The 24,337-nt window shown below is 51.7% G+C and overlaps 7 protein-coding genes across 7 annotated transcripts; 6 read left to right on the plus strand and 1 right to left on the minus strand.

Moving 5' to 3' along the window:
• Nucleotides 1-7: 7 nt before the first annotated feature.
• Nucleotides 8-391, plus strand: M431DRAFT_318009 (hypothetical protein). Its single transcript, XM_024914277.1, has one exon. The coding sequence runs from the start codon at nt 144-146 to the stop codon at nt 357-359; it is 216 nt and encodes a 71-aa protein (XP_024768840.1). The 5' UTR covers nt 8-143; the 3' UTR covers nt 360-391.
• A 2,173-nt stretch (nt 392-2,564) lies between these two features.
• M431DRAFT_98229 (hypothetical protein) lies at nt 2,565-4,499 on the plus strand (the record flags this gene model as incomplete). Its single annotated transcript, XM_024925017.1, has 2 exons — nt 2,565-3,343; nt 3,530-4,499. 2 exons carry the CDS (start codon nt 2,565-2,567, stop codon nt 4,497-4,499), a joined length of 1,749 nt encoding a protein of 582 aa, XP_024768841.1.
• Nucleotides 4,500-5,926: 1,427 nt separating this feature from the next.
• On the plus strand, nt 5,927-7,021 carry M431DRAFT_98280 (hypothetical protein; the record flags this gene model as incomplete). Its single annotated transcript, XM_024925027.1, has 5 exons — nt 5,927-5,977; nt 6,099-6,233; nt 6,310-6,601; nt 6,713-6,841; nt 6,909-7,021. The coding sequence occupies 5 exons, from the start codon at nt 5,927-5,929 to the stop codon at nt 7,019-7,021; spliced, it is 720 nt and encodes a 239-aa protein (XP_024768842.1).
• Nucleotides 7,022-7,740: 719 nt separating this feature from the next.
• M431DRAFT_513199 (hypothetical protein) lies at nt 7,741-8,972 on the plus strand. Its single transcript, XM_024919975.1, has one exon. The coding sequence runs from the start codon at nt 7,781-7,783 to the stop codon at nt 8,876-8,878; it is 1,098 nt and encodes a 365-aa protein (XP_024768843.1). The 5' UTR covers nt 7,741-7,780; the 3' UTR covers nt 8,879-8,972.
• Nucleotides 8,973-11,440: 2,468 nt separating this feature from the next.
• Nucleotides 11,441-13,069, plus strand: M431DRAFT_545674 (hypothetical protein; the record flags this gene model as incomplete). Its single annotated transcript, XM_024921182.1, has 5 exons — nt 11,441-11,550; nt 11,677-11,825; nt 11,902-12,291; nt 12,406-12,491; nt 12,554-13,069. The coding sequence occupies 5 exons, from the start codon at nt 11,441-11,443 to the stop codon at nt 12,575-12,577; spliced, it is 759 nt and encodes a 252-aa protein (XP_024768844.1). The 3' UTR covers nt 12,578-13,069.
• A 1,939-nt stretch (nt 13,070-15,008) lies between these two features.
• M431DRAFT_487066 (hypothetical protein) lies at nt 15,009-18,242 on the plus strand (the record flags this gene model as incomplete). Its single annotated transcript, XM_024916448.1, has 3 exons — nt 15,009-15,943; nt 16,024-17,798; nt 17,860-18,242. 3 exons carry the CDS (start codon nt 15,009-15,011, stop codon nt 18,240-18,242), a joined length of 3,093 nt encoding a protein of 1,030 aa, XP_024768845.1.
• A 1,760-nt stretch (nt 18,243-20,002) lies between these two features.
• On the minus strand, nt 20,003-24,300 carry M431DRAFT_98302 (hypothetical protein; the record flags this gene model as incomplete). The annotated part of the gene is made up of 4 exons (XM_024925031.1): nt 20,003-20,037; nt 20,105-23,848; nt 23,948-24,135; nt 24,227-24,300. The coding sequence occupies 4 exons, from the start codon at nt 24,298-24,300 to the stop codon at nt 20,003-20,005; spliced, it is 4,041 nt and encodes a 1,346-aa protein (XP_024768846.1).
• Between the last annotated feature and the right edge of the window lie 37 nt (nt 24,301-24,337).

Below are 24,337 nucleotides of genomic sequence, written 5' to 3' on the forward strand. Positions count from 1 at the left end.
CTCGGATAGCATCATCCTTTGGAAATTCGCCGTCTGCTTGTCTCAGCCTCCTGACTGGCCCCCGGCTGCCGGCACGATCATCCGTGTCACAACATTTTTTGTGAAGATACCCCACTTCTTCTTTCTTCTTGGCTGCTGGGATTATGGACTCGGGACGGGTTTTACCCCTTGGCGGCTTGCCATGGCTGCCGTACTCGTACCCCAACAGCCGGCCAAGATCCCTGCCATCGGAGCTGGTTCAGTCTATTTCCGCATTTGTGTTTTATTTTTTGTTGTGTCTTTGCTTCGGCCAACACGGAGTTTGCGGACACGGGGGGATGGGAAATAAAAACTATAGACGGGGAGCGGCACGCGCATAATGTCGGAATGTCGGAACGCCTACTCGTTTTTCTCTTGCTTTTATTTTGTTCTGTTTGCTTTTCTTACATGCCAGGATACGACGGGTTATGGATGGGGGCGATGGTTACGACAGGTTTTGACGGGGGGCATTGATGGGTAGTAGATAGATAGGGTTGTCTATATGCCGAAGCGATATCGGCCAATACATATGAAATCACAATTGCACATTCTGATTTATGCCAGCCGCAGTGATTGTATAGATGCTACATGTGTGGGAAATGCACGTAAGCGTAACAAGACGCCTGGACCGTGGCGCAACTTACTGATTTAATTAAAGCATATGAGGTCTGGCAAGCTTCGATGGTATAAGAATGGGCTTATCCTCAACGTTTGTTCTTGATCAGGCTAGAATTCGTTGGGTTGAGCGGCTCGCCTTACATACTTTTCATGTACTTGATGAGAATATATCACAGGTCCCAAATCATATAAGAGAACTGAAATTTACCTAGATTTAATAGTAACAAGATACAAGAAACACCTTGGTAGGTAGCCGACGGTGCTATAAATGTATTTCCAAAATCAAAATACGCCTTTTTAATGGGCTCCCCGCATCGACAAAAGGGCCCCGCCTGGCGGAGACCTGGAAGCTCGGGATGGCGGGAATGGAAAATGGAGATTGGAGAGGGTCCACAGTGGGAAGAGAGGCACTGACGTATGAAGCGAGCACATGCCGGACGGGATGCGACGACGAGGATGGGATGGGATGTGTGGGATATGTGAGATGGGAATTGCAGGTGTTTGTCTATTTGTTTGGTTTGGTTTGATTTGGACTGAGCTGAGCTGGTTTCTAACTGCTGGAGATGATGTTTTGCTGGCTTGGCTTGGGTTGATGGAGACAATGTTGAGTTTATAGATGGCGAATTACCTTGAAATAGCCTCCAAAGACATGCATGTAGAGTATATTCTGAGTAGTATAGTATACACACAGTGGCCCCTCACTTGGGATTACATTGCCTTACGCATGACACTTTGGTCCCTTGCAAGCCTCACCACCAAAGCTGCAGACGGATGGAGAACTGGCCTAGCTTCGGTCTCCGCATGTTTGATATCGAAGACCATCATGGCTGGTGCCTGTGCATTCGCCATTCACTCTCAATAACGATTTCTTTGAAGATATTCATGTCTCAACAACACGAAACACACTTGTCACAAAGCTAGACCAAAACCCAAAGCCAACGACAACAACGGCCCAACCAACTCTCTTCTTTGGCCTTGATCCCATCAAACCGTGAAAAGCCTCGTCCGCCACTCAAGCACCGACCCCACCATCCATCTCAGTTATCGGACACTTTGTCAAGGCAGATGAAGCCTCGTCTTACTGTACAGCACCTCTTTTTTTCTGCTTCCTTCATTCGCCCTCTTGCCCTTCTCTCCGTCCTCTCTCGTCCCTTTGGTCCTTCTCTTGCAGCCCGGCTGCCAATCGAATCGAAGCGAATCAACTCAACTCCCGTAGACTGACTGCATAATCTTCACGTGAGACGACCATCTCACCCATCAACCCAAACTCCACTCCATCTTCATCCATCTTACAACCCTGTACTCGTACTGAACAATTGCCTCGTCGCTCTTCCAGGTCACGCGCGGCGCTGCCCAGAGCTCAATTCAACAGCCCAACCCCACCTCTTCCAGCGCTATTCGCAGCTGCTAGGGAGCTTGCCAAACCGCTAAACCGCTATATCCACAGTGCCATCAGGCAGCCCCGGGTTCCCGCAGGCATCAACTCAGCCTCAAAGCTATCCCTGGTGCACGGCTTTACCACATCCAGCTTCACCACTCGGGCCTATTCTTTTTATTTCCTTGCGTTGCAACGTGCAACTTTGCCTTCACGGTCAAGCTTTTTCCGTGATTTGGATTTTCTACTTCTTCCCTCTTCTTTCGGGAAACATCTTCTTCTGCTTCTGCACTTCCACAGTGGTTAGTTCTTTCACCTTGCGAGCTGTTGGCCTCTGACCTCACTCTCCATTCATCCAAAGCTCAACCCCTCCCCGCCGCCCTTCTTCTCCCCTCCATCTCCATTCACACAAGAACCACTGCCACTGCCACTTGCCACTGTCCTCCTCGCCGCCCTCAAACAGTTACCCGCGCCCTGTTGATTCATGGGCCTGTCGACGAGTCATTGCTTGGGAGCGTGAGATGGTCCTCGAACTGACCACAGTCACTTCGTGATGGAACAGCATGATACGCAGCTTCGCCGTCGCGATACTTTGCTTGCACGCCTGAGCAACCCTTCGAACTCTCTGCCAGCACCGCCGCCTTCGACACTTTCGCCTTCACCAACGGCGACAACACAAACAACAACTGCAGACGCCCCAGGCCTCTCTGCCTCTGAGCCCACTCTCCGATTCCCCAGGCCGCAGGGCAACACGCAGCTTGCGAATTGGATATCGAGCAGCAACCCCAACATGATGGACATGCCTCCGCCAGCCGACGACAACGGCATGGCCGAATCAACCTACGAGCTCGTCTCGAGCCCCAGCACCGACAACGAAGAGTCCCAAGACGACCACTACCCCGCCTCCATGAGCGAGTCCGTCGGCTCGCTCGACATTCATCGCCCAGACGATGTCCGGAGCCTGGCTGGAACAGACGATTCATTCGGGACGGACAATGATGATGCCGACACGCACGGTGCATCGTCTGACCGCGACGAGACCGAGGACGAGGAAGACGATGAGGACTCGGTTCACGAAGACACCGTCATGACCGAGTCCCAGATAGCACACGACGAGTCCAACAAGACTGAACCCTTTCCTCCATTTAAGAACGATGCATCGCAAGAATTGCTCGAATACACGGACCAGAGTCTTGGGACTCCATCTTATACTCCCGAGGCGAGCCGAGTCATTGAAAGGCCTGCCGACCATGACAAGAAATCTTTCAAGAAGAAGGTGTCTGAGCTATGGCAATTGGAATCTCAGGTCAAGGAATTTCTGGTCGAGAACACGTGGGGCGCCTTTCCCGGCTTCGTGTTTGTCGTCGTCGTCCTTGTGGTGCTACCCATCTTCTACGGGCCGGCATCCAAGTCGGCTCTACCAAACGTTCAGATGCCACCATCCGTCACCGCGACTGTCACAACTACATCCTATCTCACCACTTCGACGTCGTTGTCAGCAAGCTCCAGCAGTAGCAGCCTGATTCCTTCGGCTACCAATGGCCTGGCGTTAATGCCCATTGGCGAAGCGCAATCAGATGACTGGATATTCGGCGCCAAGAAGCCGGTTGTGTCATTCACTGCCGAAGCACACAATGATATCCTAATTCACATTCCCAACAGCATCAAGAAGACATGGCTGGCCAAGGATTGCCTGACTGTGACTGCCAAGAGAGGAGAAGTCCCCGTTGATACCACCATGTCTCTGGAGGATGAGGGTCTCCGCCTAAAGTTTGCCAAGAGGGAAACCCACGGCGTCGTCAGCGTCATTCTCGAGGCTAAGTGCCGCCCAAAGATTCACAAAGTTGTTAAGGTCCACTTTGGCAAGGGCTTGATGGAGGGTGCTCTAGAGCGGACCAAGCATCTCGCCCATCTTGCCCAGGATCTCTCCGGTCTCGTACCTGCTGCTGCTCAGGAAGCAGAGCGGCGTATTGAGAATGCGAAGCAGTCACTGGGCTCGGCATGCCAAAACGTTTGCCAAACAGTCACCGAGACCGTCTCCAAGACATTTGGCGCCAGCTTTGCCAACTTTGCAGATGTTCGGCAGCAACTGGACGACCTCGTGTCAACAGCCAAGACTCAGCTTGATGAGGCCACTCAAGGCATCGCCAGCAAGATTGATAAGATTACGCAACAAGCTGCAGAGAATCTGCCCTCGGTGGAGGATGTGCAAAACCAACTTCAGCTCCAGCTTCTTGACGCTCAATTATCAGCGAAGCTTTTGTGGCTGCAAACCTTTGGCAGCGCTGAGGAGCATGAAGAATACTTGCGGAAGGCCAAGTCGTACTCTGCCGACAAGCACGCAGTGGCCGCGCAGTCAAAGTTGAAGCACGCCAAAAAGGAAGTCCAGGAGAAGCTGACCGACTCTGCTTCACGGCTGTGGTCTATGCTAAGGGGCAAGTCTGCATGCCGACAGAGTTCGCACGAGGAGTGCAACGACGCTCCATAAGGAAGGCTTGCTTTCTTTTGTCTTCTTTTTAACTCTCCTATTTTGCAACCACGGAGATCCGCAAGGATTTGGTATATGTATTAATGAACTTGAATGAACAGAAACCGGTTGGAATGGATGGACGGAGTTTATGGATTTGACCTTTTTTTACCTTTGCTTGTCTTATCATACTTTTTTTTTTTTTTGTCTTTTGAGGTTGTGATTGTGGCACGAAGGGGAAATGGGATTTCGTTCTATGGCAAAACGCAAATACACGAGCTACCGTATGTTACTTTGCGTGCCTGCCTATGTCGTTGGTATCTTATATACATGAGACTTATAATACCATTTACCTTGCCTTATTTCTGATACATTCATTATACATGTAGACTGTCGTGCTTATCAGGTTAGTACAGCTAGTATGTATATTTGGTGGCACATCTTGTTCGTAGGGATTCGATAGTCTGTGTCGTGTCACTTGATCACACCAGCAGTCAGCAAGCCCGTGATTTCGCACGTTAAATGGCTCAGGACCACGTGCCGTCTATTTTGTTCACTAATTCTGTACCTCGCATTAGTAGGACTTTAGTAGTAAGCTTGGGTTGTAATGTCTTTTAAAGCTGTGAAGAAGAGCTGCATATGGAGGATGTTTAGGCATTTATTCGCCTAGGCTGTGAGGGGCAGTAATACTCCGTTGACGGCGGATATACAACAGATGTCGCCACCCGACTTGTCTACCTAGGTAGTACTCTAATGTACTGCAGATGCACGCAATAGATGGACAAAGGGGGTCTTGGAAATTCTAGCACCAGCTTTAGCAGCGAAAAGCAATACTACCTAGTAATAGGGATCTTCTATCAAGTAACCCTACCAATAAAGTAGAGCCCAAAACTACAGGTACCCTCGCACCAAAAAGAACAGGTGCCGCTACATGCTAGAGGTACCTACCTAGTAGTGAAGCCAGGGAAATGAAAAAATAAAAAAATCAGCCCCGCCACTCAAGAACTGAATGGAAGGGAGGGGCACCAAAGACACAGCGCCAGGCAGAACCGCAAAGCCCCTCGCGCGACCTTACCAACCACCACCTTGTTTTTTTTTTTTAAACTCCATCCCCCGCTAGGCAAGACCCAGGTACCTTACAGAAACATACAATAACCGGTTCTTTTTGCGACGAGGTTCCCATCGCCAGCGATACTTTGGTCTCTTCCCTTTTTTTCTTTGCTGAGCTCTTGGTGAGTTTTTATCGCTTGTGAAGCGATCGTGTTTTTGTTTGTCAGGAGGGGGAAACGGGCCCTTGCCTTTGTTCACCCCGCTACGCCACCTTGACAAAACGCTGTTTTGGCACGGCATCATTTTTTTTTTACCCTTTGCGATAAACGACTAACGGTTCCTTTATTCACGACAACAGAGTCCCTTTTTTCTTTTAGATATCCGACCGATTCTTCAAAATGTCTTCCACCGACGCTACCGAGCCCAAGGCCGAGCAGACCAGCACTGAGGTAACTAACGACCCCTCGCGTGAAACCGCTGCAGTGTCCGACCCGATCGATCGATGATGCCTTCTGCGCGATATTTCGACCGTGATTTTTTGTGCTGACACGCGGGCTCTTTCTTATCTAGGCTCCCGCCTCTGTGACTGCTTCCTCCGTCTTCTCCATGTTTGGCGGTGGTGAAAAGAAGGAAAAGAAGGAGGAGGAGGACCGTGGCGACAACTCCGGAAGCGCAAAGGCCCAGCGCGAGGCCAAGGGCGAGGAGGTAAGCTCAGAGACTCCCTACATCTACGTTTTGATGCAAATGATCGGCTGACAAGAGTGTTCGCTTTTTCTGATAGGACGAGGCCCCCGAGAGCGAAGACGTCCACTTCGAGCCCGTCGTCAAGCTGACCGAAAAGGTCGACGTCAAGACCAACGAGGAGTCTGAGGAGCAGCTCTTCAAGATGCGCGCCAAGCTGTTCAAGTTCGTCAAGGCCGCCAAGAAGGACGGCGAGGAGGCCCCCGCCGCCGCTGGCGAGTGGAAGGAGCGCGGAACTGGTGATGTCAGACTGCTCAAGCACAAGGAGAACGCCAAGGTCCGCCTGGTGATGCGACGCGAGAAGACTCTCAAGGTCTGCGCCAACCACTACAGTACGTTATCTTCCCCACATCTACGTATCCCCCTGTCGCCCCGCTTGATCGGGCGTATACTCGTGCTGCTACAGAGAGAGAGAGACCAGTTTTACTAACAGGTGCGCGCAGTTGTCCCCGAGATTACTCTGTCGCCCAACGTTGGCTCTGACCGAAGCTGGGTGTGGAACGCTGCCGCCGATGTCAGCGAGGGAGAGCCCGAGGCCGTGACTCTTGCCATCCGATTCGCCAACTCCGACAGTATGTCAAGATTTCAACTCTTAATGCCAGCAGACGTGAATATCCACTAACATGAATGTTTTTGCAGACGCCAACCAGTTCCGGGATGCTTTCCTGAAGGCGCAAAAGGACAGCGCCCACCTCTTCCAGGCCGCTGACGAGGAGGAGGAGAAGAAGGATGAGGAGGAGAAGACTGCTTAAACTGATACTTCCTTGGCTTAACCCCCGACCATCAACCCCCCAATCAATGCTTGCCGCTTCTCGAACCATAATTTTCCCCCATCACTTACGCCGCATCAGCCCGTTGATCAACGACACGGCGATGCTCTGTACCTTTTGACGCCCCCCACGCCCCATCACATCACAACATGACAACATCACCAATACACATACACACACGCACGCGACAGATGGATCGACACGAGCCTCTGTAACACAAGTCGATGTAGCCCAGAGAAAGTCGATCTGGAATCACGGAGACTGGAGAGAAGAAAGCCCCGGGAATTGAGCACCAAGTGGTGCATGCCCTTGAGGGGAGAGCGAATAATGGCATTTGATAGTAGAGCACCCTGAAAGAAATAAAAGTTGATACCAGAGAGGCAGTTTGTGATGCGTGATGCGTGATGTATGATGTATGAGGTAGAGTGAATTAATCAAAGGAGAGAGGACATGATGTGTTGATTTTATATATGATGAAGCGTTGATTGCAGCCTTCAACCTTCAGAGGCGGTATACAAGACACCAAGCTAGAACAGATACAGTTCCGTGGATCTCATTTCGCACGGACTTTACTGATTGCTCTTGTGGCTGATATAGTGCGAAATCAAACCTCATTCCAAGTACAACTTGATATAACGTGTACCAAGAATACTTCCCCTCATATTCTCCCCTCAGTCCATCTTCTTCTTCGTAGTTTTATACGAATATTAGAGAGTCATCAAACCAAATCTACGCGGCACAATGAGTTCTTCTCCTCTAGCTAGTAATGGCGATAACACAATCACGCTCATCAACGACCTGAAAGAAATAGTCTTTTGCTCCATTATAGACAAATATTCTCCCAAAGCCTATAGCCAAGCAGTGGCCGCTGCTGGCCTCTTCCTCTTCATTCTCGGCATTGCCTCTGGTGCCGCAACGCCCGCACCTGGGCTCTTGGTCGGGCTTGGAGGGATGCACCTCTCAGGCCAATCGTCCTTGCACAATTTCTACGCATCTAGGAACTCGGAAGTAGTCAGCAGAGTGCTCTTCTTCAATGACGCTCTGAAATCGACTCTCAAGGGAGGAAAGACGGGTGTTATCCTCCTTGTTCATCTCTCAATTGATGGAACTCAAGTCAAAGTCACACAGTACAAGAAAGAAAGCTCGTCAGATGTCAATCATGCCGGAAAGATTATCGGTGGAGATTTCACTGAGAAGAAGGACTTCTTTACCTTCAACGTCGTTGGCAGTCACAAACTTGTTCATCGACGCTATTTAACTATTCGGGGTCTATCACCGCACGGCATCATCTCCAGCTCGACAGACTGGAAGAATATTCCCGAGCCAGGTTCCGCGGTTCAATTCGACACTTCCGGAAAGCTAGTCCTTTACTACCCCCAGAAAAAGGGCAACGAGGATAAAGACCTGTTTGCAAAATGCAACTTGAGCCACAAAGAAGGCGCCGTCATCCAATTCGTCCAAGGAGAAAGCTCCCAAATAAGCCCAAGCCAGTCCGTCCTAAACCTCGCCGACGACAAGCACACGGCTGTGCTAAGAATGCATGGATGGGGGTGTATCCCCCTGGGCACAAAGATTGGAAACGCCTTGGACAGTGAGCTTCAAAAGGTGCTGGACATGATCCGCGATACTAGGGACCAGTCGTTCTGGGGTTACCAGTGGGTCCGTGATACGAAAAGGAATGGCGCTCTGTATGGTGATTTGTATGGTCTTGCTTGGCCTCGTGGCGGCGACTCTTTGACGAGGAGTGCGGCCTCGGGGGTGTTTTTCGTTGTTGACGATGAGGATTGGACGTATACTGCGACTATTGCCAAAGGTGGAATAATGAGTACCTCGTTTTGATCACCATAAGGGGCGTTGCTTTAATAGCAAGGGAAAACCCAGCTATCTCGCTCTAGAATATAAAGAGCTATTGCTGTATGTAAACCTCCCTGTTTAATCAGCATCAATTATGGAGGTCATCCCAAGATGCCCCAAGTCTAGGCCATGGTTCTATTTTGTGCGGCTGCATGCATACCCCAACCCCAACCCAGACAGAGCCAACTACCTTACTTAGTAGGATGGTTGCCTTGAGGGGGAAGGGTCAAAGGGTCGACTTCTGGCTTCACAGAAACACAGAATCCATTTCTACAGGCACTGTTATTAGTTACAAGGTAGTCTGGAGATGGTGTACTTTGTGATGGGGTTTTATTTCGCACTGTATCAGCCACGCCAGCAGTCATCAGGACCGTGCGGAATGAGATGCTGTGCAAACAAAACTCGGACATTTATTTCGGGTTTGAAGTAGTGACAGTGGTGGTGGTAGTGGTATATTACCTACCTCTAGTAGTACAGTAAATATGGTTTCCGGCTGTAGATGTAGATGCCGGGTGGGAGAATGGATTGAAGATGCTACACAGAGATTGGGTTGACACTTGTCAAACTGAGATGTATTCGGGCATTTTCTGTGCTGTATGATCCATCCCACATGTTCAAGTTGGCACCTGTGGAAGATGAGCATGAGAAGAGATGTAGATGCTTGAGCTACAATACAGAGCGTGTATTCGGGCATTTTCTACGCCTTGTGTGATGCTTCAGAAGATGGCAACACCGGTGCTAAGGAGTGTAGAGGTCATGTTTGCAGTCGGGATAAGAGAGTACAGCGGTGATTGCTGGCACTACAGAATATAGCAAGAATGAGGTCAAAGTAGAATCTAGAACCCAGAATACTTGGATACGCGGCATTTCCGACAGTCCGTCTGCATTGTAGAGCTGTTCGGTCCAGGCTTAGCGCGCCGACGGAACAAAAAAAGAGATCAAACACGATTCCGTCCGATCTCTCGCAACTATGACGGAGTACGCCGAGCTCGTGCTGTCCACCGGCCAAGCAAAGTACACAATCACAGGCAGAACACATACATAGTCTCCAACTCTATTCCGTAAGGGAGAAAGAGAGGGGGCCGCCTAACCAGCCTTTAGCTCCGAAAATGGGCGGATGGCCGGGGCTGTTCAGCTACGGATTCAAGTTTTTCTCTATTTGATACCTAAGGGTGGAACCTGTAGGGAAAAAATAGAGGAAAAATTAGGTTAGGTAGAGAGGACAGGAAGAGGTGAGTGAGAGAGCGAGCGAGAGCCTGGCGCTGGAAGACGCGGCACAGCGAGAGTCGGTCGGGGTGGCTTAAGCTGGCGGGAAAGCAGGGACAGAGACAGGCAGGCAGAACAGACAGACAGCCTCAATTAAGCCCAGCCCAAGTCCAGCCCAGCCATTTTTTCCCTTAGTCGGTTTCCCAGTCTGTCTTTTTACTTACTTCCCCTTCACTCAGCTTTTTTTTTTTTTTTGGAACAAGGAAGAACGAAAGAGAGAGATTCCCACCCCCGGCAGCCTGTGCGAGTTCGGCCAAGAAAACAATTACAAGTGCGTCCCATCTGGTCTTTCTTCTTCTGCACCCCTTTCGCCCTGTTTCTGCACCCCTTTTTTATTCCCTCTCTCGGTTGGCTTGCGTGTTTGTGTGTGCTTGCTTGCGTGTGTTTGTGCCGTGTGCGTGCTGTGCTGTGCTTTTTTGCTGTGTGTGTTGTGTCTGACAAGGGAACAAGACAGGAACTGGACAGGACAGGACAAGGGCCACTGTAAGGCTTGTCTCTGTAGTTTATACTTTTTTTTGTATCATCCTATCCTCCATATTTTTTTTTTCCGCCCCGGGGTTTTTTATTTGCAACCATCTCCATTATCTATTTCCCGTAATAGGCGTTTTTTCGAGGGAGGGATTCGGATTCCAGGAAGAACGATTGCATCATGTTGGTCGAGGTGAGTTTTTACACGCAGTGTTTTTTCTCTCATTTTCGTTCCCATTCTTGTTTTTCTCCCGGTGCTTTGCTTTGTCCAATTGGACACGGGTTTATAATTCGTCGGAAGCAATTCGATTATGCCCTTTTTCTTTTATTCCTTTTTTGGAGCACCGTGGAAGGGAAGCACAGGCACAGAAGCCCGGAGCAGCTCGCAGAGAGAGAATTATGTGGTTTTGTGAGAGGAGGGCTTTTTGGGAATCGCGACGGGACTGGCGGCGGGCCGAAGAAAAATCGTGACGGACGACGAACAAGTGCTGCCAGCTGGAGATGGAGGCCCGTTTCGCCAACTGCCAGCCGGCTGGATTTTGCCTGACGCCGGGGCACTCGATTGAATGGGCATTCTTCGTCTGGTTTCTTACGCGATGCCGTGGTTCTTCTTCACATTCGTCTCTGGCTGAAGCTCGCCTTGTCTCGCCAACATACGCACCCTCTCTCTGCTTGCTTCATTCGGCGCGTTTTCCATCGTTCACGATAGCCTCTCTTTTCGCTTTCTGCCCATCTACGCAGCAGGCAGTGCCCTGCTTACCCTTCATTTTCCCGCTTTTGATTTGAAACCGCTCTCTCAGCGCTGTTTTTACGATGCCGATTCGCCGTGGAGCGCCACGCGCGGCGAAGCTGGCCATTACTGCGAGGCTTGGGGCTGACGATGAGCAGAGGAAAGTCAAGGTCGTTACGGACCAGCACGTCATGTGAGTTTTTTTTTTTTTTCATTCATCATGTTCCCTTCACCAGCACACTTTTCCACCTTCTTTACTTCTCCTTCACAAGAGATTGCTGGTTCCCGTGTAGTGCCTCGTGCTGACCTAATGCTGCAGCGACAAGCCTTCTCCCGTGGCAGAGTTTCCCATGCGGCAATGGAGCTTGCGGCTTCACCTTCTAGATGAGGATGGCAATGAGCGGCCCGCCGACGTCTTTACCAAGGTTGTCTACAACCTGCACCCCACATTCGAGAACCCCGTCCAGAGTAAGTTTGAGCCTCTAATCTGAACCCTGCCGTGGAGGCCCTTCCACAGCTCTCTAACATGAATCCCCCACTGCAGCCTTCACCAAGCCTCCCTTCATCTGCTCCAACGAGGGTTGGGGTGAGTTTGAGATTGGCATCGACCTCTACACCACGGAAAAGACCAAGTTGGCTCCCATCATCCACGATCTCAACTTCCAAAAGGAAAAGTACGAGGTCACGCACACCGTCGTCTTCAAGAACCCCTCGCAGGCGCTCCAGGAGAGGCTTCGCGAGACGGGGCCCCTGCCTTCCGACGAAGAGCGGCCTAAGAAGAAGGGCCTCGTGAGCAAGAAGGGCGCCCAAAAGTACGACTACGAGAAGATTGCCGAGGCCCTGGAGAAGCTCGAGGAGGAGGATCTGCTGCGCGTCATCCAGCTGATTAACGAGAACAAGGGCCCGGATACGTATATCCGAAGCGATGTGGAAGGTGAGTTTAAGGACCTGCATCATTTTCCCTGCTCTTTTCTTGATTTACTCCATTACCCCATCTCCTTTTGAACTTATCCAACCCCTGTGTTGATGCTCTCGTTTGGAATTGTAGTGAATAACTTGTTTGAAGCTGGCGAATTCTCCATCGATCTTTACACCATGCCGGATGCGTTGACAACGAAGCTCTGGGAGCACTTGGTGAGTTTGTCCCGATGAAACGACATCTACATTGAGTTCTGACGCAGATTCAAATCACATAGTCCAAGAAGGGTCTGGTCGCCTAGAATGCGCGTCTTCAAATGCCGCCGGTCTTGGAGACCCAATAGTAGGGAATGCAGGGCACTGGCCGATGAGACGAGAGTAGCAATGTCTTTTTTTTTTTTTTGTCACGGCAGGGAGCAATTACGAGAACACGCACAAGGCATCGATCGATACGACGGAAGTAATTTGGACATGTGTACGCAAAGGGGTGCAGAGACGAGGCGGCAACAAGCCCCTGGCAACAACAATTCGCTTAAAAACGACAACCGCGAAATCGGTCACGTCTTTTTGTTTGTTCGTTTTCACGACGAAATCTACTCGATATCCTCTCTTCGTTCGCTTTCTCTCTCTCTTTTTACTTGAGGGAAACTAATTACCTTTTGTGCTCTTTCTTCTTCTTTGCCTCTTTTTTCTTGTTGTTCTGCGGTTTAACACCCCCGTCCCCTGGTAGCAGGAGGACGTTTCTCGCATCGAAAAGCCGTCAAGAAAGAATTCATTAGCTCGGGGGAGAAAGAAAAAAATATGAAGGCTGGCTGGGGAAATTTCATTGCAATGGTTTCTCCTTTTTTACGAGGGGCGTGTTGGGATGAAAGAAACTCTTGGACTGTTGTTGGAGGGGAAAAAAGCATGGAGATGCTTTTATTTCTAGGGTGCTGTAGTTCGGTATTAATTTGAAAGTGATGAACTGTATTTTGGTATTAATTTGAAAGTGATGAATCGAAGCCAATGAGAAGCAAGTGTTGCTGTGAAATCGTCTCGGCGGATTGATGACGTGGTGCTGTGCGAGGAGATGCATGTGAGAGTGACATTTGATGGTCCCTTGCAGGGGGACTGGAGCAGCCTTATCAGAGGGTCGTTATTGGGTCTGGGATGGGATGGATATATGGATGACTTGAGTAAGTATGTACAGAAAGAAGATTTGCTTGCATGGATTGGATTGGATTGGCATGATTCTTTTCTTGGCCGTGTGGTCTGTAAGGTACGGCTGTTGCTTCTTGTAGGTATTGATACTGATGGTCCTTCGATTGGAAGCTTTGATGCCTGCAGATATGGATGTTTTATACCATCGTTGCGTGACCGTCTGATTGATGAGCCGAGCTGCATTCGATTAAGTAACGGATAACCTCAAGCTCAACGATTAAGACGCCATAAATAGCAGCCAGCCGTGTCTTGGACGGTGAGATCAAATGTATACGAGTAATTCACATGACGCTGGAAACGCCGATGCTGATGCCTAAACAACGTAAGCTTTGAGAGCCCCCTTGCGTTAACCGAGACGCCAGCTCACGAAACGTCTCTGGACTCGACTCTCGGTGAGGCAAACTCGCAGGTTGCAGTTATAGCACCTTGGGAGCCTTCGAAGTACACGGTACAAACTCGCAGGTTCGAGCTTCGCAAAGTACACGATACCTGGGGACTGACGAACCGGACTACCTATGCACCGCGCAAGTCCTTGCGTCAACGTGACCTTCCTTCCCAGCCCCAGGAGACGCAGCTGTGGCCGTCGCGATTGGTCAGAGCGGGCTCTTATTGGCTAATAGCACGCTGATTGGCGGCGCTGATTGGCCGACGCGTGGGAGTGAGGTGCGGGGGCCCGGAGAAGGAAAGAGGGAAGCGGCATGTACAAGTACGAAGCGGGTAGCGAAGCAGCGGTATCTGGTACCTTTTATTCTTCCCTCTGTCCTCTTTTGCTCGTACGAGTACAGCAACAGTGTAGTGTAGGCAGTGCAGCTTAACTGGGCCGGCTCTTATCGCCTCGTGGCTTTTGGCACTTTCTGGGGGGAACCATTGAAAAAGAGAGGGGAAGGAGGGCACGTTCGTTTATCTGGGGCCGAGAACAAGCAGAGGAGACGGGAAGAAAAAAAGTACCAGAACGGTACGGAGTAGTGCTTGCTAAAAACGGTCTGGAATTAATCAGAAAAATCGAGAAGCGATTCAGAGAAGGGGGACAGAGAGGGGAGAAAAAAATTGGTAAACTGTTACGTTCTTCTTTCATCTGCGCCTGGGCTTCGGTTTCAATTGGTCTTTTTTTTCTTTACTCGGCTTCGGGGCGCTGCCGCCATTCCCTCTCCCTCTTCCTCTTACAAACAAACCCGGCTCTCTTTTTTTTTTTTTAACCTTTTTTCTCCGCAGCGGTTTGTCTCTTCTTTCTCCTATTTTTAATCATCTTTCAAAGCCAGGGCCGGCAAGAGACGGGAAAAGAGGATCGAAGGGAAAGTTAATAAAACAAGATCCTGGGGGATTTTCACACCTGGCTTGCCATTTTGTCTGCAGAGGTGGTTCGATTTTGCCCCTTTTATACGTTCGGATTGCCTTTTTGCTCTGCGAGACAGACAGACCCCGCAGGCTTCGTTGTTCGCTTGACTTCGGCCTACGCCTCGCCATCCCGCCGCAAACCGCTCGAGCAACCACAATCTCACCCCGTTGGTTGGTGGGAAGCCAGACAGAGATAGGATGGCCCAATATGCCAGCACGGCCAGTCCCGCCCAGTCGACGGCGACGACGGCATCAGCGCAGCAACAGCCCACGGCTGCGTCGGCAGGACAGTCGCAGTCGGGACAATCACAGGTTCCCCAGCACAAGCGCGTCTACCAGGCGTGCATCCCGTGCCGTCGCCGCAAGGTGCGCTGCGACCTGGGCAGCGTCGACAACCCGCACGACCCGCCGTGCGTGCGCTGCCGCCGCGAGAGCAAGGAGTGCTTCTTTAGTGCTACGCGCCGCAAGAGAAAGACGGACGAGGACGACAGCGACGCCGACGAGTACGTGGTGCGCAACGGCCGCAAGAAGCTGCACGCCGCCGACAGCCCGCCCTTTTCGCGCTTCGACAAGCGCCAGTACAGCGACACGCCCCTGACCCCCGGGGGATCCCATGGCAGGACCCAGCCGCTGCGCAGGCCGGACGGCAAGGCTGGCGGCCGCGGGCACGACGATGGCGAGTTCGACGGCGATGGCGACTCCAACCAGACGCTGGAGAACCTCGAGGCCCAGACCGTCATGAGGCGCGGCGTCTACGGGCCTCACGATGCTCTCGACCTCCTCTACAAGGCCGCGACGGATAGGTTTGTCATGCCTTCGTCGGCTGCTGCGTATGGCACTGCTAACCGCGAGTCCAGCCCGGCTGCGGATACACATCGGCGCCAGCCGAGCATGGCGTCCATTGCCCCGGGGCCGCCTCAGCAGGCCCAGGCCACGGACGAGCCTGGCCTTCGTGCCCGGTCGAGGGGGCCATCCATATCCGTCCGGCCTGAGCAGTCCATCGATCCCAACCTGTCTCGTCCGACGCTGAGAGCTCAGCCCGGCTATGAGGATGCCCTGAGAGCCTGGTCGAGGTTCCGCTTCGTGCGTGCTGGATGGTTCACTGCGCAAGAAGCCATCGAATACATTGACTAGTAGGCTCCAGTCTCGTCCTTTTGTTACACACAACATTGCCAATTTAGATGAAGAAGCTGACTTGTACTTTCTCCTATAGCTACTACAAATACCTGTCACCGCTTACACCGATTTCGCCCCCTACCTTTAGCAACCCCTCGTCTCACCTGACCCTCTTAACGGAGGAGCCTATTCTCACGGTTACCTTGCTTACGATTTCATCGAGATACTGCCAGCTTCCCGGCACTGGTGGCATATGTCGATCTCACGCGGTGCCGGAACAGCTATGGACCTACCTGCGTGGCATGATTGAGAGATGTCTATGGGGACAGGAAGCCTTTGGAGGTGGCTTCTGCGGATCAGGGTCTGCTTCAACTTCGATGATTACAGAAGAGTCTCAGACGAGCAGCACAGCGCCCTGGCGAGGTCTCCGCAAAGGCAGCTTGAGAACGTTGGGTACCATCGAGTCTTTACTGATTCTGACTGAGTGGCATCCTCGAGCACTGCATTTCCCCCCGCAAGAGGCCACTGATGAGCTGGTGCTGCCTATTGCGGAAGCTTCACCGCTGATGGCGTCTGAGGATGAGCTGCACAGAACAATGGGGCCGGGTATTGGCGGCAAAAGAATCGAGAGCTGGCTAGAGCCGGCATGGAGGAGCGATCGCATGTGCTGGATGCTGCTCAGCACCGCCATGGGATTGGCCTACGAGCTGGGTGTGTTTGATGATATTGATGAGCTGCTCAAGGATGATGCCATCACTCGTCCTGAGTACAAGGATGAAGTGTACCGTCAGCGAGCCAATCGCATCAAGCGGCTTTTGCTCATCTACACGAGCCAGCTTGCAGGTCGTTTGGGCTGGACTAGTATGACACCAGAGCACCTCCGGAAAGCCGACCCTGCCGTTGCTCGCCAGAGACCCTTGACCAACGACAGTAGCACGCCCGCAACAAACCCTTCTTCTCTGGCAAACGGATTCAACTATGTCCCGGACCTTGAGCTCGACGACCAAATCATCCACTGCTGGGCGGGCATCAGTAATGCTATGCACCTCGGCAACGAGAAGCTGTTCAAGACGCGCAAGCACACGACGGAGATTATCCAGTCCGGCAAATACGTTGACCTGCTACGGGACTTTACACCGCTTCTCAAGGACTGGTATCGAGAGTTTGAGCTGTTCCGTCTACCGCAGTACATTCGGCATATTCTGACCATCGAATACGAATATGTCCGCATTTACATCAACTCCCTCTCGTTGCAGGCGGTCGTCGAGCGGTGCACTAACAATGCAGGCAACACTTCCAGCTCTGGCAACGGGGTCCAGCCAACGCATCTGTCTCCGCAGACCATGATTAACTACGGAAAGCTGCCTCTGGGCCAGCTGGGAGGCTTCACGGTCCACGACCAAGAGTACGTGCGCGAAGTGGTGGACGGAAGCCGGAACCTCCTGCGGACGGTTGTCGAGGGACTGCTGCCCGGAGGCTACCTCAAGCATGCGCCCGTGCGGACGTACTTTCGCATCATCAGCGGCGCCATGTTCTTGCTCAAGACGTTTGCCCTGGGCGCTCCTCGTTCCGACGTCAAGCTGAGCATTGAGCTGATGGATGCCACAGTGGAGGCTTTGCGCAACTGCATCGTCGACGACGTGCACCTAGGCATCCGCTTCGCCGACCTGCTGGAGTCTCTTACCAGCCGGCTGCGGAACCGGTTCATCCAGGCGCCGATGCAGCAGCCGTCTGCCAAGGCACAGAGCCCCGTCCCGGAGGCGGGCAACGCGGGCGCCGTGCAGCCGGTGCAAAACGGAGAGACTGGCGAGAATGGCGCGGCCTGGGTGGGCAGCCACGCACAGAGACTTCGGGACGGCCTCAACGGACATTGTAAGTTGAAACTCTTCCATATATACTAAGATTTTGCTCGTTAACTAACTTATTGCTGTAGACCGAGTGCCGACCCCTACCGCCAACAACACCACTACCGAGGCAAACAACATCTCTGCCACGCCCTTTGACCTCTCGACCGGCAACTTTCCGTACCACGGCGCCTCGTCCATCGGCCCGTCCACGCCGGCGGCGGACAACAGCAACGCCTCGGGCGCCGGCAACATGGACGTCAACCTCTTTGACGAGTGGAACAATGCCGGCAGCGAGATGTGGTATCTGCCGCCCGGTCCGGCGTTTTTCCAGAACATGGAGAACAGCTCGGTCGCGATGACTGCTGAAGGTGTGAATGTCGGTGGATTGGATTTGTTGGAGTACATGGCTATGGATCCGGTGCAGTTTCCGGGGTTGGATGGGCCGGGGACGAGCGGAGCGGCGAGTTGATGAGTGAGAGAGTGAGTAGCTGTGAATGGAGGGGAGTGATGGGATGGGATCATTATGACGAATATGAGGCCGTTTTATGTGTAAGGGATCATCAAAAAAGAAAAAAGTTAATGGGGGATATTATTACAAGTTATTACCGGAACATGGAAACAAAAACCAATTTGTTTGATAAGTACGGGCTTTTTTGTCGGATTGTTTTTTTTAATTAGGTCATCTTAGTGAAATAGTAGGACTACAAGAAGAATTGAAAATTAGCATTGCATATTCGGTGTCTGTTGTTTTGCTTTCGTGCGCTGCTGTAAGATGGTGATGTATTGCTTCTCTTTGTGCTCTGTGAGACAGTGATGAAATGATTCCGTTTTTTCTTATATGAAGATCTCTTTCTTCTAAATGGTTTATACAACACCCATTACATCTTTCCATCCATATAATCTCTCCGCCCGCTTGAATCTTTCTGATCCATGGCCGCAAGTTATGAACTTGCATCCTTTCATACATCTCATCTCCTCCCTTTAAATCTTCCTCATCCATGACCCACAAGGTATAAACTTACAAGTTTATTCATTCTATCTAAATTCCATCCACAACATCCATTCCATCCCATCTCATCCTATCTTATCCGATATCACCAACCCATCATCTGTAAACCACACCTTATCACAACTCAACTCTCCCAACTCAAGAAACTTCAAAAAACCACCCGTCTTTTTTAAAAGCTATTTTCTTTCTGTCTTTCTTATCAAAACCTTCCACTCCACCATCCATCTTTCAACCCTACTTTTTCTCCAAAAAAAAAAAAAAAATGAACCACCTAAAACAAACATATAAAAACTCAAAAAAAGGAAGGAATTAGATGTTAAAAAAGACAACAAGAGAAAAAGTTCAATGATTTGTAGTGTAGTGTAGTGTAGTGTAGGCTTCAAAAACCGCTGCTGCGAGTACAAGTACGAGAGGACAAAAAATAAACACTAAAAATAAAAAATAAGAATAAGCAAGAATATTCTAGCTTGCCATGGTATCATGTGAAATAAGAGTACAAAAAAGAAATCCTTCCTAGAAGAATCAAAAGAAAAGAGTAGTACAACAACAATAAAGGGAAGAAATGTTTGCTCGTCGAGGTGTATCTGTCTGTGTGTGTATCTGTGTAGAGATGAGAAAAAAGGAAAAACAAAAAAGTGCAAGGACGGAAAGAGGGGAAATGAAAAACATGGTGCCGTATATATACAAATATATAAAAATCACATCTTTCTTCCAGATATGTTTTGTCTTTCTTTTCCCCTCTTTTCCTTCCTTTTGGACGCATGTTAGCGATGACGACTTTCTCCCAACTAGAGCGTAATTTTTTTGGTGGTGAGTTTGTAAAAAGCCAGACCCTTTCTCCATCCCAGTCCGTTCCTTATCCCAACTTTCTATGTGTGTGGTTTTGTTTCGGCGAAGAGGAGAGAGAGTGTATGAGAGTATGAGAGTATGAAAGTGAGTGAGAGTGAGAGATGAAAGAAGGGAATAGTAGGACATAAAAGGAAAGGTTAGTTCTAAGTGCATGAGACGATAATCCAACATCGTGCAGACATGGAGAGCATGATGAGTCCCTTTTGGAAGGGGGTAGAGGAACAAGGGGGGCATACATATACGCTGTATATGCTGCCTTCTATAAGCCTTTTTCTTTTTTTCTTTTGGTTCAGCATGGGATGTGAGTGCCACATATACAAATGTGCTCTCACTCCCTGTTAGTTGAAAGTCGACGCTTCACGCAAAAAAACTCATCGGCTATGATTAGCATGAGCAGCTTGCAAAACTATCCATCAAAAATCAGTCAGCCATGCACACTTCCATACCATGACAGGAGCTAAGTCAAATCATACCATGCAGCACATTCATCTGTCCGGTCCTATCCTCGCACGCCAGTTGGATGGCCGTGCCCTCGACAAAGTCCAAGACTACGCTGTTTGGCAACTCCTGCGCATCCACTTCCGGCACATTGGGCTGTCGAAACTCGCTCATGTGATACTTTTTCGTCCCCACCGCTGTTCGGCTGCTCTGCGCCGGCAGGGCACTGAGGATGATGTTACCCGCCGAGTCGAGGACGAGGTTGCGTCGCTTCCACAGCAGGCTGTCGGGGAACTGGACGTTGACGTCTCCCAAATCCGACACGATGGATGCCTCGCCAGAGTTGGTGGCGGCGGCGGGAGGAGCCGCTGAGGGCTGTTGTTGTTGTTGTTGACGGTTCACGCTGGCATTATTCCTGCTTTCGTCTGCTGAGGGGGCTTTATTCGTTTTGCTGCTCTTGATCCCACTGGAGAAACTGGAAAGCTTACGCATAAACCGCCCGGCGCGCGAAGTCTTCTTCTCAGAGGACTTGTCGTCGCCGGAGAATGAATCTTCAGTCACGCTGGAAATGTCGCGGTCAAAGGTGATGGAGCGGCGACTGCTCATGGACAGGCGGTGGCTGGCAGTACTAGGCGACTGGGTTGTTGTCCTAGAAACTATGGCATGGCGCATGTTAGTCGAGACAGTGACAGTCTTTCGCGGGTCCTTGAAGAACCCCTTTACCGCATTTAGCGAGGATCGCCTACCCATGTCGTCCTCGCCGCCGCGTTCGAGAGATCTGGACCGTCGTTCTGATGAGCCGTCGTCGTTGCCTCGATGGTGGTGGTCTGTCGGCGACTGATAGCCGTAATCAGAAGCGTCCTTGGGCAGCTCGTACCCAGACAGCGACTGCTGCAGGCTCGGGTCGCGAATGATCTTGGTGGTGATGGCGACGGACTCGGGCCGGCCTCGCGACTGGGTGCCGGGCGCCAGGCCCGACGGCGGACTCGAGGCAGAGGCCAGCGGCTCAAACATGGACACCCGACTGACGACGGATCCCGATCTCTGCAGCCGCACTCTGCCCTCGAACAGCGCATCGTCCTGGTGCGACGGCGTCGGCGAGGCGGCCCGTCCCTTGAGGGATTTCGTCCTGTCCACGACCGACGGCGGCCTGGACGTGTCCCGCTTCTGCACCGCGAAAAAGGTCGACGACGGCCGCTCTCGACTGACGGGCCGCGACTGATCACCTGATGTGGCCGACAGCTTCTCGAGCGCCTTGATGCGCTGCGAGATGCTGGAGCCGACGTTGGGCTTCATGGTGGCGAGGCTGGCCGACTGCTGCTGCGTGACCTTGTGTAAGAAAGCTGCGCCCGAACTCAGAGAACGCGCCGTGGACTGAGTTACATCTGTCGGAGCGATGAAGTTGCCACGGACAGGATTAGAGACTGTTCGAACGGTGTGCGCCTGTGTCTGTGGAGCTCTGGCGCCTAGCGGCCCATTCGCAATGGGAGCGCTGGGGAAGACAGGGGTGAGCGGAGATTTGGTGGCCACCATTGGCTTATTGTCAGTGTCCTTCAGCGCGTCGTCTTCGTCGGTCGCCTGGGTCTCGGTCTCCTGGACGAGGAGGGCAGCATCATCGTCATTAGCATCGTCGTTATCGCCAAGATCGGTGCGGATCGGTGCCAGGCCAGGCGCGCGTTTGGAGCGTGACTGTGGCTCTGGCTCGTCGGGAGCAGCCGTCGTGTTGTCGCTAGCCGTCGTCGCTGCAGCTGCAGGAGATGGAGTTGGAATTGCCTCATCAGACGGGTTAGTCTGCTGCATGAGATGGAGATCCGCCTCCTCCTCCATGGCGGCGGTTGTTTGTGTCGAGAGGATGGGTAGTATGGAGGATGGTGGAGAAGCTACTTCTGCCTCTAATTCCCCTTTGTCCTCCGTCTCCGTTGCCTGCGCAACATCGCCGGGGGTCGCACCAGGTGCTGCAGGTGCATGTACAGGCGGAATCTCGCCTGCGCCAGATCCCATGCCACTTAATGAGGCGGCCGGTGGGGCCCTTGACGTCGGAATATTCGCCGAGAACTTTGAAATTGGCACTGCAATCCCTTTTTTCTCCTTTTCAGTCTCGGCCTTGGCCGATCCCTTATTAGCAGCCCCGGCAGCAATCTCCTCATTGGACCCCATTGCCGCAGAGCTGCCAGTCTCAGTCTCAGTCTCTCTGGTTTGAATTGTCGCAGTCGACTCATCTTCTTTCAACGATGATGATGCATCGGCAGCAGATGAAGAAGAATCAGCAGCAGCAGTGATGACTGCTGCAGGCAACAGCGATCCCGATGCATCAACCTCTGCGACTCGGCCCTCATCCTCCGATGCACTGGGAGCGGCTGGCTTTTGAGCCTCTTCATCTCCCGAGGTGACAGCATCTACTTCATCTGGATTCTTCGCAGCATGAACCGTCTCGTCGGTAGAATCCGAAAGTGAAGATGCGGCCGTCTCCTCATCGCGCTCCGAAGAGGTAACTGCCGGCGACTCTGACCGAGTTCCCTCGGACACTTGATCAATTTGCACAGACGAAGTCAGAGTTCCCTCCGACGCTTCATCTATTTGCACAGACGACGCGAGACTATCCAAAACCACGCCCGAATCCGCTTGGCTGATGGAGGCTGTTGTTCCATCTTCAGCTTCTTGCTTCTGTTCATCTTCTCGCATGTTTGGCTTCTCCTCATCTTCTCGCGCGTTTGCTTCTTCACCGTCCGGTCCATCATCATCATCATTATCATGGCTTTCAATAGCGGCATCCACAGCGTACTCCAAATCCGTGATTGTATTCTTATCTTCGGGTCCTGGTATATCCACTGCAGATTCGGTTCCTGCCGTGATTGTATCTTTATCTTCGGGGCCTGGTGCGTCCACTCCAGATTGCTTCTGCTTCTGCTTCTGCTGTTCCTGCTGCTTCTTCTTCTTCTCCCTAAGCTTCATGGCCTTCATCAGCCTAGCCTTCTCGGGCGTAATGGTAGGTTTAGTCGGCGCCGCGGGCACAGACAATGTATGCACAGACAATGTATCAGCCGCTGGCCCCGTGCTCGTAGTCGGTCGTGAGGCATCGCCAGTGATTCCTAATGAGTCCTCTGGTGCCGCCGCCGGGGTAGTAGTAGTAGTATCAGCAGGTGGCTCCATCTCTGGGATTTCTTCATGGATCAAGGACGCGGAATCTCCGTCCTTGCCTTTCCCCTTCTTCTGGCCCTTTCCAAACCTGTACCCCGCCGGCAGAGATGAAACGGGTCTAAAGTTTCCAGACGCCTGCGGCCTTATCGCACCGTCGGCCGCAGGTCGGGCAGCGAGCTTCACCTTTGGCTTGCTCGTGAGGTAGTAGTTGTAACTGTCGGTGGTATCAACCGATCTCGTAGGCGAGGGTGGTGCGTCGGGAATGCCCAGAAACTTGGGGACCTCAGAGGTAGTGGAACCTGCAAACTTGCTGTGCTCAGGCGAAGATGCCAGCTCAGAGTTTAGCTTGACCTCATCCCCAGCTGTAGATTGGCCGCCAGGTGTTCGCGGCCGGCCATCGTCGGATTCCAGCACTGACTGCCGCTTTGAAGATCGTTGATCCTCTTCCTCCTCCTCGGCAATTTCCACCAAGCGTCGTCTTCGCGAGCTGGTGGATGATGCCGTAGACCCAGATGCCGCATGCAAGGAGCATGCTGCAGATAGCTTCGTATCTCTCAGTTCAGCGGCCGTCGAGATTTCGAATATCGTATCGTACGGAGAAAATCGTTCGCAGACGGCGTTGAAGTGCACGGCAACTCGAGCTAGTTGGGCCACAAGTTAGCATCCTATGATGATTTGCGACGCAGATCACCGCTGATCCAAAGATGGGAACAAAGGGCATGAGAACAAAGAAAACTAACCTTGTATAAGCCGAGAGCAGTCTTCGGGTAGGTATTTGACAATGACATTCCTCCTCCGGTACCGCAGAAAGCCATACAACGGGCTTTCTTCCTCAAAGCCGGCAATGGCATTTCGAATCTCGACGATGCCCCCATTTCCCTTCTCCAGCAGTTCGACTTCGTCGCGACTCGAATACTTGAGCAGGAACCTATCGATAACACAAAGCAAAAGGCCGGGTCTCAGCAAATGGAAATCTTATACAGCACTGCACTTAGATTGGGGGAGTGGACTATGCATACCATCCTCCAGGCTCAGCAACGCCAGCCTCATGCGCCTCTACAATCTTGGGGTCGTCTAAGCCGTTTAGCGACATGTTTGCTCGGATGTGGCTCCAATATCTATGGTTCGAT

Source organism: Trichoderma harzianum (assembly GCF_003025095.1).
Source record: "Trichoderma harzianum CBS 226.95 unplaced genomic scaffold M431scaffold_20, whole genome shotgun sequence".
NCBI lineage: Eukaryota > Fungi > Ascomycota > Sordariomycetes > Hypocreales > Hypocreaceae > Trichoderma > Trichoderma harzianum.

Excerpts from the sequence above, each read along its gene's own strand:
- M431DRAFT_318009 (XM_024914277.1), top strand. The coding sequence starts at position 144 with ATGGACTCGGGACGGGTTTTACCCCTTGGCGGCTTGCCATGGCTGCCG.
- M431DRAFT_513199 (XM_024919975.1), top strand. The coding sequence starts at position 7,781 with ATGAGTTCTTCTCCTCTAGCTAGTAATGGCGATAACACAATCACGCTC.